Source organism: Hypanus sabinus, chromosome 14, assembly GCF_030144855.1.
Source record: "Hypanus sabinus isolate sHypSab1 chromosome 14, sHypSab1.hap1, whole genome shotgun sequence".
In the NCBI taxonomy this organism is placed as follows: domain Eukaryota; kingdom Metazoa; phylum Chordata; class Chondrichthyes; order Myliobatiformes; family Dasyatidae; genus Hypanus; species Hypanus sabinus.
In genome coordinates this window covers 50,715,056-50,727,919 of record NC_082719.1, presented here as the reverse complement: position 1 = coordinate 50,727,919, position 12,864 = coordinate 50,715,056, and the positions used below count along the sequence as shown (strand labels likewise).

At 39.7% G+C, this 12,864-nt stretch overlaps 1 protein-coding gene across 1 annotated transcript in view; it reads left to right on the top strand.

Moving 5' to 3' along the window:
- nfxl1 (nuclear transcription factor, X-box binding-like 1) overlaps positions 1–12,864 on the top strand; it is a 98,839-nt gene that overhangs the window by 32,510 nt on the left and 53,465 nt on the right. Inside the window, exons 14-15 of the mRNA XM_059989147.1 lie at positions 518–609; positions 5,354–5,375. Of these exons, the coding sequence (XP_059845130.1) occupies positions 518–609; positions 5,354–5,375 (114 nt within the window). The remainder of the gene's footprint in view (positions 1–517; positions 610–5,353; positions 5,376–12,864) is intronic.

Below are 12,864 nucleotides of genomic sequence, written 5' to 3'. Positions count from 1 at the left end.
GATATCACCTTTTTCCACCTTGTTTGAAATGCCATATGGCTTGATGGACAAGGTGGCATACCAAGTAGTTAGTTGTTTGCTCCTCCCAGTTATGTGTGTCAACCTTGATTCTGTCTTTGTACAGTTCCTTTTTGCCTTTTCAGCATTAACTAATAAGATATTAGAGTCCCTGCCATTTATCTCCATGCTGTTTCCTGCCTCTCAAACTAGTCTCCAATTCCTGTTGCATGGACAACTCCAGTCATGTGCACTTAGTTAATTTTTCTAGTAATCTTGAGTGGCAGGAAAAATGCAATGTGATAAAATGGAATGCTTACAGCAATAAAGGAAATAAATCAATTAAAAGCACTTGCAGCATAAACAGATCATATCATATGCTGTAAAATTAAATAAACTAATTCAAAGTTTTTCTTGTAAATCTTCACCAAATTCTTATAGCTCTGGCATAAATTATCTGATTGTTGCTTAATGAAGCTTTTGGAACAGAGCACTCATAATAACCCTTATACCTTCTTAGTGCCAACCGTCGGGTCCTTGGGAACGGCGTTCTGAGCCAGCCTTCATTCGAACAGCAGTCCCTTGCCCAGCTTGTATTGTGCCTATTTCCACGTAAGTAAGAGTCTTACACTCTGGTTCTAAAATCAGTACTGTAGCTAGTTCTGAAAATAAACTTAAAGCTGTTTGTTTTTTTAGTACATTATGGTCAACATCCAATTATTTGGGAATTATTCTTCCAATTTGAGCTTTCATATATTGACTTTAATAATGTAATTTTCAAGTTGCTCATCATTAACCTTTTTTCCATTTCAGCTTTGTTTATTCAGCATGAGCAGAACTTCGATTCTATTATATTTAGTTGTGCTTTTGTCATTCATATTTTTGAAATAAATAAGTTAAAGTACAGTAAAACTTAAATAATCCAGCATACTTGGACTAGCAGATTTTCCAGAATATTGAATGAAACTGCTGTTAATATTGCTACCAGCTTCACTTTTTCTGCATGTTACACAGTAACGCATCTTTCAGTGAGCACGATGATTTTAAAGGAAGTAGAGAATAGAACCTGGTGCATTTCAGCTTCCTGATTCCGTTGTGCTCTGGAGCCTGGCTGGACTTCTAACCTGCACTCTGAAGCCCTAGCTTCAGCTCCAGAGTAATGACTGAACCAGACCTTGAAGCACTGGAATTTACAGTCATACACTAGACCATAAGGAATTTTGTACTGCCTCTCATGTGATACTATTTTAATTTTATGTTAGCAATTTAGTGCAAAATGCTTTAACTAATGCCATTTCTGAGATTTTATGGAATAAACATTTTGAGTATAACTAATTTATTGACAGCAGCTTGCAGTAGTCTTGGAGACGGTGGTAAATAAGTATTTGCTTTTATGGAAGGTAAAAATAGCATTTTTGAAGAACTTTTAAAATTCAGAAGTGAGGTGAATGGATTTTAGAAGGCAAAAGAAGGAATACGTGATTGGAGATGAGAGGGGTTTGGGGAATTTCAATGTTAAAATGTGATTTAAAAAAAATTCTTTTTGGATCTGGGCATTGTTAGCAAGGCCAATGTTTCTTGTTCATGCATTGCTGTCCTCAAAGTTTGGAGTAACGTCTAGGGAATGACGATTGGCCAGCTTTTTTTAATGTTAAAGGTTAATGTAACAGAAATCTATACGAAAGGTTTTGCTGGAATGAAAATGGAATGCTTCTGTTTTTGTTGCAAAGTCAAAGCCAACATAAAAGCCAAAGAGACTGCATATATTAGAGCAAAAATTAGTGGGAAATTGGATTGTGAAGCTTTCAAATAACAACAGAAGGCAACTAAAGAAAGTCATTTAGGTAAAGGTGGAATAGGAAAGTAAGCTAGCCAATAATTTTTAAAGAGGACACCAGAAGTTTTTTCAGATACATAAAGTGTAAAAGAAAGGCGAGAGTGGATATTGGACCACTGGAAAGCTATGCTAGAGAGTTAGTAATGGGGGACAAGGAATTGGTGGACAAACTGAATATGTATTTTGCATTAGTCCTCACTGTGAAAGACACTAGCAGTATTCCAGAAGTTCCAGGTGTTGGGTCATGAATTGTGGGAAGTTGCCATTACTAGGGAGCAGGTTCTTGGGGAAACTGAGAGGTCCGAAGGTAGATAAGTCACTAGGATCAGATGGTATATACCCCAGGGTTCTGAAAGAGACAGCTGAAGAGATTGTGGAGGCATGACTAGATTCTGGAATGGTTCCGGAAGATTGGAAAATTGTAAATGTCACTCCGCTCTTCAAGAAGGGAGAGAGGCAGAAAAATGTAAACGATAGGCCAGTTAGTCTGACCTCAGTGGTTGGGAAGATTTTGGAGTCGATTGTTAAATATGTGGAGGTACATGATAAAATGGGCTGTATCAACATGTTTTTTTCAAGGAAAATTCTTGCCTGACAAATCTGTTGCAATTCTTTGATGAAATAACACACAGGATGACAAAGGTGAATCAGTTGATGTTGTGCATTTGGATTTTCAGAAGGCCTTTGACAAGATACCATACATGTCGCTGCTTAACAAGCTATGGTATTACAGGGAAGATTCTAGCATGGATAAAGTAGTGGTTGATTGGTAGGAGACAAAGAGTGAGAATAAAGGGAGCCTTTTTTTGGTTGCTGATTACTAGTGGTGTTCCACAGGGGCCTGTGTTGGAACCCATTCTTTTTACGTTATTTGGATGATTGAATTGATGGCTTTGTTGCAAACTTGTGCGGATGATACGAAGATTGGTGGAAAAACAGGCAGTTTTGAGGAAGTAGAGAAGCTACAGAAGGACTTGGACAGATTAGGAGAATGGGCAAAGAAGTGGTAGATATTGGCAAGTGTATGGTCATGCATTTTGGGAGAAGAAATTAAAGCATAAACTGTTTTCTAAACGGAGAGAAGATACAAAAAACTAAGGTGCAAAGGGACTTGGGAGTGCTTGTGTAAGATTCCTTAAAGGTTAAGGCAAATGCAATATTAGTATTCATTTCAAGAGGACTAGAATATAAAAGCAAGGCTGTAATGTTGAGACTATAAAACATTGGTGAGGCCTCTTTTGGAGTATTGTGAGCAGTTTGGGTCCACTGATCTTAGAAGGGATGTGCTGAAACTGGAGTGGGTTCAAAAAAGAACCCTCTTTTGAACAAGATTCCAGGTTTAAATGGCTTGTCATATGAAGAGTGTTTGCTGCTCTGGGCCTGTATTTGCTGGAGTTCAGAAGAATGAGTCGTGACCTGATTGAAACCTATTGAATGGTGAAAGGCCTCAATAAAGTGGATGTGTAGAAGATGTTCTTATGGTGGGAGGGTCTAAGATTAGAGGACAGCCTCAAAATAGAGCGGTGTCTTTTTAGAACGGAGATAAGGAGATTTTCTTCAGCCGGAGAGTGTTGAATCTGTGGAATTCTTTGCCACAGATAGCTGTGGAGGTCAAGTATTTATATATATTTAAGGCAGAGGTTGATCTTGATTTGTCAGCGTGAAGGGACATGGGAGAGGGCAGGAGATGGGGCCTGAGAGTGAAAATGGATCAGCCATGATGAAATGGCAGTGCAGACTTAATGGGCCAAATGGTTTTAATGCAAGGCAGTCACCATGAAATGTACATAGAACATAGTACAGCACATTACAGGCCCTTCAGCCCACAATGTTGTGCCGACCCTCAAACCCTGCCTCCCATATAACCCCCCCCAATCTTAAATTCCTCCATAGTAGGGAATTCCAAAGAATTTTGCAAGTTAGAGTGGTGACAACTTGCTATTACAGTGTGTTTGAAACAAATAGCAATGATGCATTTAACAAGAGACTGAGATAATCCTGACAAATTTGGATGAGAAAGGACAAGACAATTAGTGATACATCAACACTGGCACGGCTTCATTTTGACAAATGTCCTGTATTCTGAAATGTATCTTCCATGAATGTTGTTGCTAGCACCAGAGAGACTGGAAAATGGCAAAAGTAACTGCCGATACATAAGCAAGTAGTCTGGATGCATGAGATGTTGGTTTCTCTTGCCATGGAATTCTGAGTTTTTCTTGCTGATTGACCTTAAGCAAAGGGTTTTTGTTGAAGAGTTAGTGTGGGAGAGGTGGGCACTGGACAAGAAAGAAATTTTCCATGAGTTGCATAAAGCCAAGAAGCTAAATTATTTGAAAGTTAGTGGCAATAGCATTGATGAATCAAAAAGTTGAGGGCTGATGGATAAGATCTTTAAATGCTGGATAAGCCAAGAGTCAAGTAGTAAATGTGCTGAAGGCGGGGAAAGAAATACTGTATTAAAATAAATAATTTATTGGAAAGTCATTCGAGATTAAATAAAGGGATGGTAGAACAAGCACCATAAAGAATATTTAAAGAAGCACAAGATTATTTTTGTGAAACATTTTCTGTCAGAAAAAGAACAGAACGTCTGCTTGTAAACCAAATGAAATCAAAACCAATTCGTGCATCTTTTGACATTTAATGTTTTAATTGTTTTAACCTCTCATTTCCAGACCAACCCTCAGATTTTGAATAGTTTGGCTTTTATGTTTGCACTAGGGTTAAAATTTAACAATTTATGATGGGTGGCAACTGATTAAATTCTTAAATATTAAACCTAATCTGGCATAGAGAGCTTAATTCTGGAGTTGCCATGTATTTGCCCTCAAGTATTCAAAGATGATTAATCTATGGTGGCTACATTGTTTAGATTTTAGTGATAATTATATTCAGTAGCTCCCCATGTTTCCTTTTATTTAGGGGTTTTGAGCTACCTCCATTTTTATTATAGTAAGTGAAGGGGTAAGTTTTGGAGAACTTGCTATGGACAAACAACGCACACAATATGCTGGAGGAACTCGGCAGGCCAGGCAGCATCTATCGAAAAGAGTACAGTTGACCTTTCAGGCCAAGACCCTTCAGCAGGACTGATGTCCTGTCCTGTCCTGTCCTTCAGCAGGACAAATGTTAGCACTGAAAATATTGCAGGTGTATGGCACATAGCTTTCAAAAGTAATTTAACAGCACAGGTAGAAAAGCACAATTTTCAGAAGGATTAGTTTGGACAAAATAAGGTCGCCTTTTATGAAGTTCTACATTGGTCAGTATGTTGCGTAAAGCTCTCTTTGTCCTTTTCAGAAATTGTGTGAAAATAGTGGGGGAAAGCGAATAACTAAATTGTTTTCTTTTTCTCTATATTCAAGTTATTTCTGAATGCCTTTAAGTAAACAGAGGAACATTTATGAAATGAACATTAGGATTGATTTCATATAACTCAAAAATATAACATTTAGCAAAATCTTTGTATTTCTGGCTATTATAATCTTTAATAAAATTCAGTATCTTCTATTGTAGGGCCTGTCTTGGAAAACATGAGGTGAGTACAATTAGAGAAATTAGGGTAATATGTGTAATTAGGTGGTCAATTCATCAATATTCATTGTGGCTTTCTTGTAAATCAGGCAGAAAATACTTCAGCCAAAAATATTGTTCTGGGAATTATTTCTTGAGATTTTGGCACAGTTTATTGCTCTTTTTTCTGAAGACATTGGTGTGTTTGGGAGAAAGTAAGTTTTAATCCTTGAATATAACTTCAGTCAGTTTGAATCTTGTTTTCACAATAAAGTATGAATTGCCGTCAATATAAAGTAGCTGTGCATTTAAAAAGTGCAGCTTTAAAAGATTTGAGTTAAAGTATCTATTTTCTCCCAAGAATTGTTTTAATTGTTGTAATGAATGGCACTGCTACCAGTTTTCAAACTTAAGATTCCATTCCTGTTTTTTGCTGATGTGCGAGGTTGGCCTATATTATGCATCTGACCAAGAGAAATAGTTAGAAACATAGAACTTAAAAAAACCTACAGCACAATATATGCCCTTCGACCCACAAAGCTGTGCTGAACATGTCCTTACCTGAGAAATTACTTAGGGTTACCCTTTGCTCTCTATTTTTTGAGCTCCATGTACTGGTCTAGGAGTCTCTTAAAAGACCCTATCGTATCCGCTTCTACAACCGTCACCAGCAGCCCATTCTGCGCACTCACTCCTGACATCTCCTCTGTACCTACTTCCAAGCACCTTAAAACTCTGCCCTCTCATGCTAGCCATTTCAGCCCTGGGAAAAAGCCTCTTGACTTTCCATATGATCAATGCCTCTCATCATCCAACATAGTTGTTGGAATTAATACGAACATTGTTTCTGTCTGAATTAAATAATTAGTCACTTTTTGTTTACAGAATTTCAACTTGCATTTGCTAATTTTTTTTATTCCCTTATTCTTGTTGTGTTTCATTTTACTTATTGCAAAAGGTAACGATGACTTCAACTGACAGGAAACTTTATTTCAGTTAGTTAAGTTAGCAAAGGGGGAATGTTAGTTTCAATGTTCCCGTGTATTATTCACAGCTCTCTCAATGTTGTTTATCTGTAGTTTTCTACCCCTTTTGTCTTTGTTGGATTTGCTGATGGAGATTTCAACTAACTTTGTACATTGATTTTGACTGCAGTTTAGCCTTTAGCACACAATATCATTTAAATAGATCAAGATTCCAGTAATCACATAAATGAAATCAATATTTGGATCTAATGAATTATCTGTATCCAAACAAATTTGAACTTGGGATACCATCAGATATAAACATTATCTATGAATGTACAATTGAGTATGCAAGTTAAGAACATATAGTAATAATTAATTATTGGTTATTGTTGATGATACAAGTTTATTATGCTGTTGCAGTGAAAGATTTGGAAGCTGAATTCATGCCAAATCATAATTTCCATGGTTCATTTATTGAACAGGATGTCTTCTGGGATAGATTGCCAGCAGTTTGTGTAAAAAGCCCATGCACTTTTTTTAAGGGGGAGGGGGGAATGTAGATTTAGATGAGGTGGCTCAGTTTTGAAGGCTTAGTATTATTTTTTAAAAATACATAATTTGGACTGGCTGTAGAAGTGATAGGGGTATGAAGGAAGCATAGTGGAGAAGCAAAATACTGCAGAAGCTGAAATCTGGAGCAACAAGCAATCTGCGATGAACTACGCAAGTTGAGCAGCATTTGAGATGGCATAGGACACTTCAGTTTAAAAACATACATGATGTAAATGGAATAGCCACAGAATAGCCAAGGAATTGGACTGAAATCAATCATTGAGCAGGGGTATGAGAAAAAGAGCTACCTTTTTAATCCTGAGTATGAACCTAGGTGAAAAGGCAGAACTTCGCAACAGCTTTTTTGGAGTTGGACTGCAACCAATCACTGAGCAAGATTCATCAGAAAGGGGGAATAAAAATAAAGAGAAGGGCAAGCAGAGTGACAATTGTTGTGAGTGGGCCAGTGCTTAGAGTGGATTTGGCTCATCAGGCTTGATAAGTATCTGGTAAGTTACTTTTTTTCTTAATTTTCATTCCTTGTCTGTATGGGCACAGTGCAGTAAGAATGCTCCAGGGGCAGTGTTTTGTTTTTTGTGTGAGATGTGGGAATTCTGGGAGACCTTCAGCCTCCCAGAAAACCACATCTGCACCAGGTGCACCAAGCTGCAGCTTCTCGGAGAACATATTAAGGAAATGGAGCTGCAGTTCAATGATCTTCAGCTCGTGGGCAAATGAGGTGATAGATAGGAGCTACAGGGAGGTAGTCACCCTTAGATTGCAGGAGGTAGGTAACTGGATGATTGTCAGGAGAAGGAAGGGATTGGGCAGCCAGTGTAGAGTACCCTATTGCTATTCCTCTCAATAAGTGTACTACTTTGGATACTGTTGAGGAGGATGGAGGAGGGTCACAGTGACCAAGCCTTTGGAACTGAGTCTGGTGCTGTGGCTCAGAAGAGAAGAGAGATGAATAGGAGTGCAGTGATGATATTCCATTATCAGAGGAACAGAGACAGGATTTTGTGGGCACGATAGAGAAACCCAAATGGCATGTTGCTTCCCAGGTGCCAGGGTCAGATGTGTCTTGGATCAGGTCCATGGCATTCTAAAGGGGAAGGTGAGCAGCCAGAAGTCTTCGTATATATTGGCACCAATGTGTGACAAGATGAGGAGGTCCTGAAGAGAGATTTTAGGGAGTAAGGTAGAAAGCTGAAAAACAGGACCTCCATGATGCCAATTTCTGGATTGGCATGTGCCAGTGTGGTCAAGAATCGAATGATTTGGCAGATGAATGCATGGCAGAGGAACTGGTGCGGGGGCAGGGGTTCTGATTTATGGATCATTGGGATCTCTTCTGGGGAAGATATGACCTGTACAAAAGGGACAAGTTACACCTGAACTCAGAGGGCTAATAGCCCTGTAAACAGGTTAGCTAACGCTGTTTGGGAGGGTTTATACTAATTTGGCAAGGGGACGGGAACTAGAGTGATAGTGCTGAGGATATGATGGTTGGTTTAAAACAGAGGCAATATGTACTGAGACTGCTAGCAAGGAGAGGCTGTTGATAGGGCAAAATTGCAGTCAACAAGATGAGTTGCAGTGTAAAAGACAAACAAAATCAAAGGGTGATTATAGGACCGCAGGATTGTATTTGAATGCGCACTGTTAAAAGGTTGGCATGTATGAAGTTGTGGTCATCACTGAATCGTGGCTGAAGGATGGGAGCTTAATATCCAAGGATACATGCTGTATTGAAAGGACAGACAGGTAGGCAGATGGGGTGGGGTGGCTTTGGTTAAAAAAAAAGAAATCAAATCATTAAAAAGAGGTGACAAAAGGTCGGAAGGTGTTGAATCATGGGTAACACTAAGGAACTGCAAGGTTAAAAAGACCCTGATGGGAGTTGTAAACAGACCCCAAACAGTAGTGAAGGATGTGACCTACAGATTACAGGGGGAGGTTGAAAATGCATGGCTAAAGGATAATGCTACCATAGTTATAGGGAATTTCAATATGCAGGTAGATTGGGAAAATCAGGTTGGCGCTGGATCCCAAGAAGAGGATTTCCTTGAATGCATATGAGATAGGTTTTTAGAGCAGCTGGTGGTTGAGCCCACTGGGGAATCAGCATTTCTGGATTGAGGATAATGCAGTGAACCTGAATTGATAAAGAGAACTTAAGGTAAAAGAAGCCCTCAGGGCAAGTGGTCATAATATGATAGAATTTGCCCTGTAATTTGAGAAGAAGCTAAAGCCAGGAGTATCAGTGTTACAGTGGAGTAAAAGGAATTAAAGGCATGAGAAAGGAGTTGACTGGAATTGATTGGGGAAGAACACCGGAAACAATATGGAAGATGCAGTATATACATGTCCCAAAGAGGAAGGAGTATCCCAAAGGCAAAATGATACAACCATGGCTAACAAGAAGTCAAAGCCAACATAAAGCCAAGGAGAGCATGTATAATAAAGCAAAAATTAGTGGTAAGTTAAAAGATTAGGAGGCTTTTAAACCCAACAAAAGGCAACTAAAAAAAGTTACAAAGGAAAAGATGGAATATGAAGATAAGTAAACCAATAAGACTAAAGAGGATACCAGAAGTTTCTTCAGATACATAAAGTGTAAAAGAGAGGTGAGAGTAGATATCAAACCACTGGAAAACGTCGCAGTAATGGGGGACAAGAAAGTGGCGAGGAACTGAATAAGAATTTTGTATCAGTTTTCACTGCGGAGGACACTGGCAGTATACTGGAAGTTTGAGAGTGTCAGAGGGCAGAAGTGTGAAATTGCCATTACTTGGGGGAAGATTCTTGGAAAACTGAAAGATCTGAAGGTAGTTAAGTCACCTGGACCAGGTGGTATATACCACTGGGTTCTGAAAGAGGTAGCTGAAGATTGTGGGGGCATTAGTAATGATCTTTCAAAAATCAATTGATTCTGGCATGGTTCCGATCGAATGCAACATTGCAAATCTCACTCCACTCCAAGAAGGGAGGGAGGCAGAAAAAACAATGAAATTATAGGGCAGTTAGTCGGATCTCAGTGCTAGGGAAGATGTTAGGGTCAGTTGTTAAGGATGTGTTTTTGGGCTACATGATAAAATAAGCCATAGTGTGTTACTTGGATTTCCAGCATCTGCAGATTTTCTCTTGTTTGGGATTGCATAGTCAGTATGGTTTTCTTAAGGGGAAAACCTTACCTGACAAATCTGTTGGAGTTCATTTTGCTTTATTGTTATATTGACCATAAACTGCTGGTACAGTACACAGTAAAAATGAAACAATGTTCCTCCAGGACCCTGGTGCTACATGAAACAACACAAAACTACACTAGACTGTGTGAAGCAGCGCAAGACTACACTGGACTAAGTAAAACAACATAAAAACTGCACTAGAATACAGACCTGCACAGGGCTACATAAAATGCACAAAACAGTGCAGGGGAGTACAGTAATTAATAAGACAATAGGCATAGTAGAGGACACATTACAATGTCAGTTTAGACCCCGAGTACTTGAGGAGTCTGATGGCTTGGGGGAAGAAACTTGCACAGTCTGGTCATGAAAGCCCAAATGCTTCGGTACCTTTTGCCGGATGGTAGGAGGGAGAAGAGTTTATGTGAGGGGTGCATGGCATACATCACAATGCTGTTAGCTTTGTGGGTGCAGTGTGTGGTGTAAATGTCTGTAATGGTGGGAAGAGAGACCCCAATGATCTTCTCAGCTGACCTCACTTTCTGCTGCATGGTCTTGCAATCTGAGGCGGTGCACTTCCTGAACCAGGCAGTGATGCAGCTGCTCAGAATGCTCTCAATACAACCTTTGTAGAATGTGATGAGGATGGGGGGTGGACTTTCCTGAGCCTTCACAGAAAGTAGAGACACTGCTGGGCTTTCTTTGCTATGGAGCTGGTGTTGAGGGACCATGTGAGATTCTCCGCCAGGTGAACACCAAGAAATTTGGTGCTCTTAACAATCTCTACCAAGGAGCAGTTGATGTTCAGCAGGGAGTGGTCACTCCGTGCTCTCCTGAAGTCAACAACCATCTTTTTTTTGTTTTATTCATATTCAGAGACAGGTTGTTGGTTTTGCACCAGTCTGTTAGCTGCTGCACCTCCTCTCTGTATGCTGACTCATCGTTCTTGCTGATGAGTCCCACCACGGTCATGTCATTGGTGAACTTGATGATGTGTATTGCTGCACAGTCGTGGGTCAGCAGAGTGAACAGCAGTGGACTGAGCACACAGCCCTGGGGAGCCCCCCCATGCTCAGTGTGATGGTGTTGGAGATGCTGCTCCCGATCCGGACTGACTGAGGTCTCCCAGTCAGGAAGTCTAGGATCCAGTTGTAGAGGGAGATGTTCTGGCCCAGCAGTTTCAGTTTTCCAATCAGGTGCTGAGGAATGATTGTGTTGAATGCTGAACTGAAGTCTATGAACAGCATTCGAAACAAGCAGAATAGAGCAATGTAAATTGGTAGGTGTTGTGTACTTCGATTTTTAGAAGGCCTTTGACAAGATGCCACACAAGAGGCTGCTTAACAAATTAAGAGCCCATGGTATTACAGAAAACATACCAGCAGGATTGGCAGGAGACTGAGTAGGAATAAATGGAGCCTTTTCTGTTTGGCTGACAGTGACTTGTGATGTTCCACAGCATTCTATGCTGGCTCTGCTTGCTTTTGTAGACAACATGAAGATAGGTGGAGGGGTAGTTATTTTTGAGGAAGTAGGCTGTAGAAGGACTTAGATTAGGAGAATGAGCAAATAAATGGCAGATGGAATACATTGTCGGGAAGTGTATGGTTATGCACTTTGGTAGAAGAAATGGTTGACTATTTTCTAAATGGAGAGAAAATTCAAAAATGTGAGGTGGAAAAGGACTTGTGAAGGATTCAATAAGGGTTAATTTGCAGGTTGAGTCGGTAGTGAGAAAGGCAAATACGATGTTAACATTCATTTCAAGAGGAATGGAACATAAAAACAAAGATGTAATGTTGAGACTTTATAAAGCACTGAACTATTGTGAGCATTATTGAGCCCCTTATCTAAGAAGTGATGTGCTGACATTAGAGGGGTTCAAAGGAGGTTCACAAAAATGATCCTGGGATTGAAAGGCTTATCATGTGAGCAGCATTTGATTGCTCTGGGCCAACACTTACTGGAATCCAGAAGAATAAGTGGTGACTTCATTGATGCCTATTGAATCCTGAAAGGCCTCGACAGAGCAGATGTGAAAGGAAGTTTCCTATGATGGGGGGGTCTTATGACCAGAGGACATAGCCTCAGACTAGAGGCATTCTTTTCGAATGGAAATGAGGATGAATTTCAGCCAGAGAGTATTGAGTTTGTGGAATTCATTGCCACAGGCGGCTGTGACGGCCAAATCATTGGGTATATTTAAAGCAGAGGTTGATAGATTCTTGATTAGTCAGCACATGAAGCGATATGGGGAGAAGGCAGGAGATTGGTGCTGAGAGTGAAAATGGATCAGCCATGATGAAATGGTGGAGCAGACTTCACGGGCCAGATGGCCTAATTCAGCTCCTGTATCTTATGGTCTTCATCAAGAGACGTGCTTGAGCAGATGAGGATTTGTAAGGACAAATTAAAGAATATCTTAAACTTATTTTCAGTTTTGTTTTTCACTATTTGGGCATCATTGGCAAGGCCAGCACTTAATGCCCATCCATAATTGTGCTTGTGAAGGTGTTGGTGAGTGACCTTGAATAGTTGTATTTCTTTTGCTGAAGTCAAAGTAACCTGTGATGTTGCAACCTGAAAATAGGAATGATGCAATTGACCACTGAAATGTAAAAAAAGTTGTAGAATGACACAACTTAAGTTGCTGATAACTGATTGAGAAAGGGTATTATGGGAGTAAATGGTCAGTAGTAATCAATTTCTTTGCTACATTTAGGTAAACATACAAATTCATTAAATATAAATTCATATCCTCTGTAATATTTGTAAGTTAAGCGTCAGATGCTATTTCATAAGA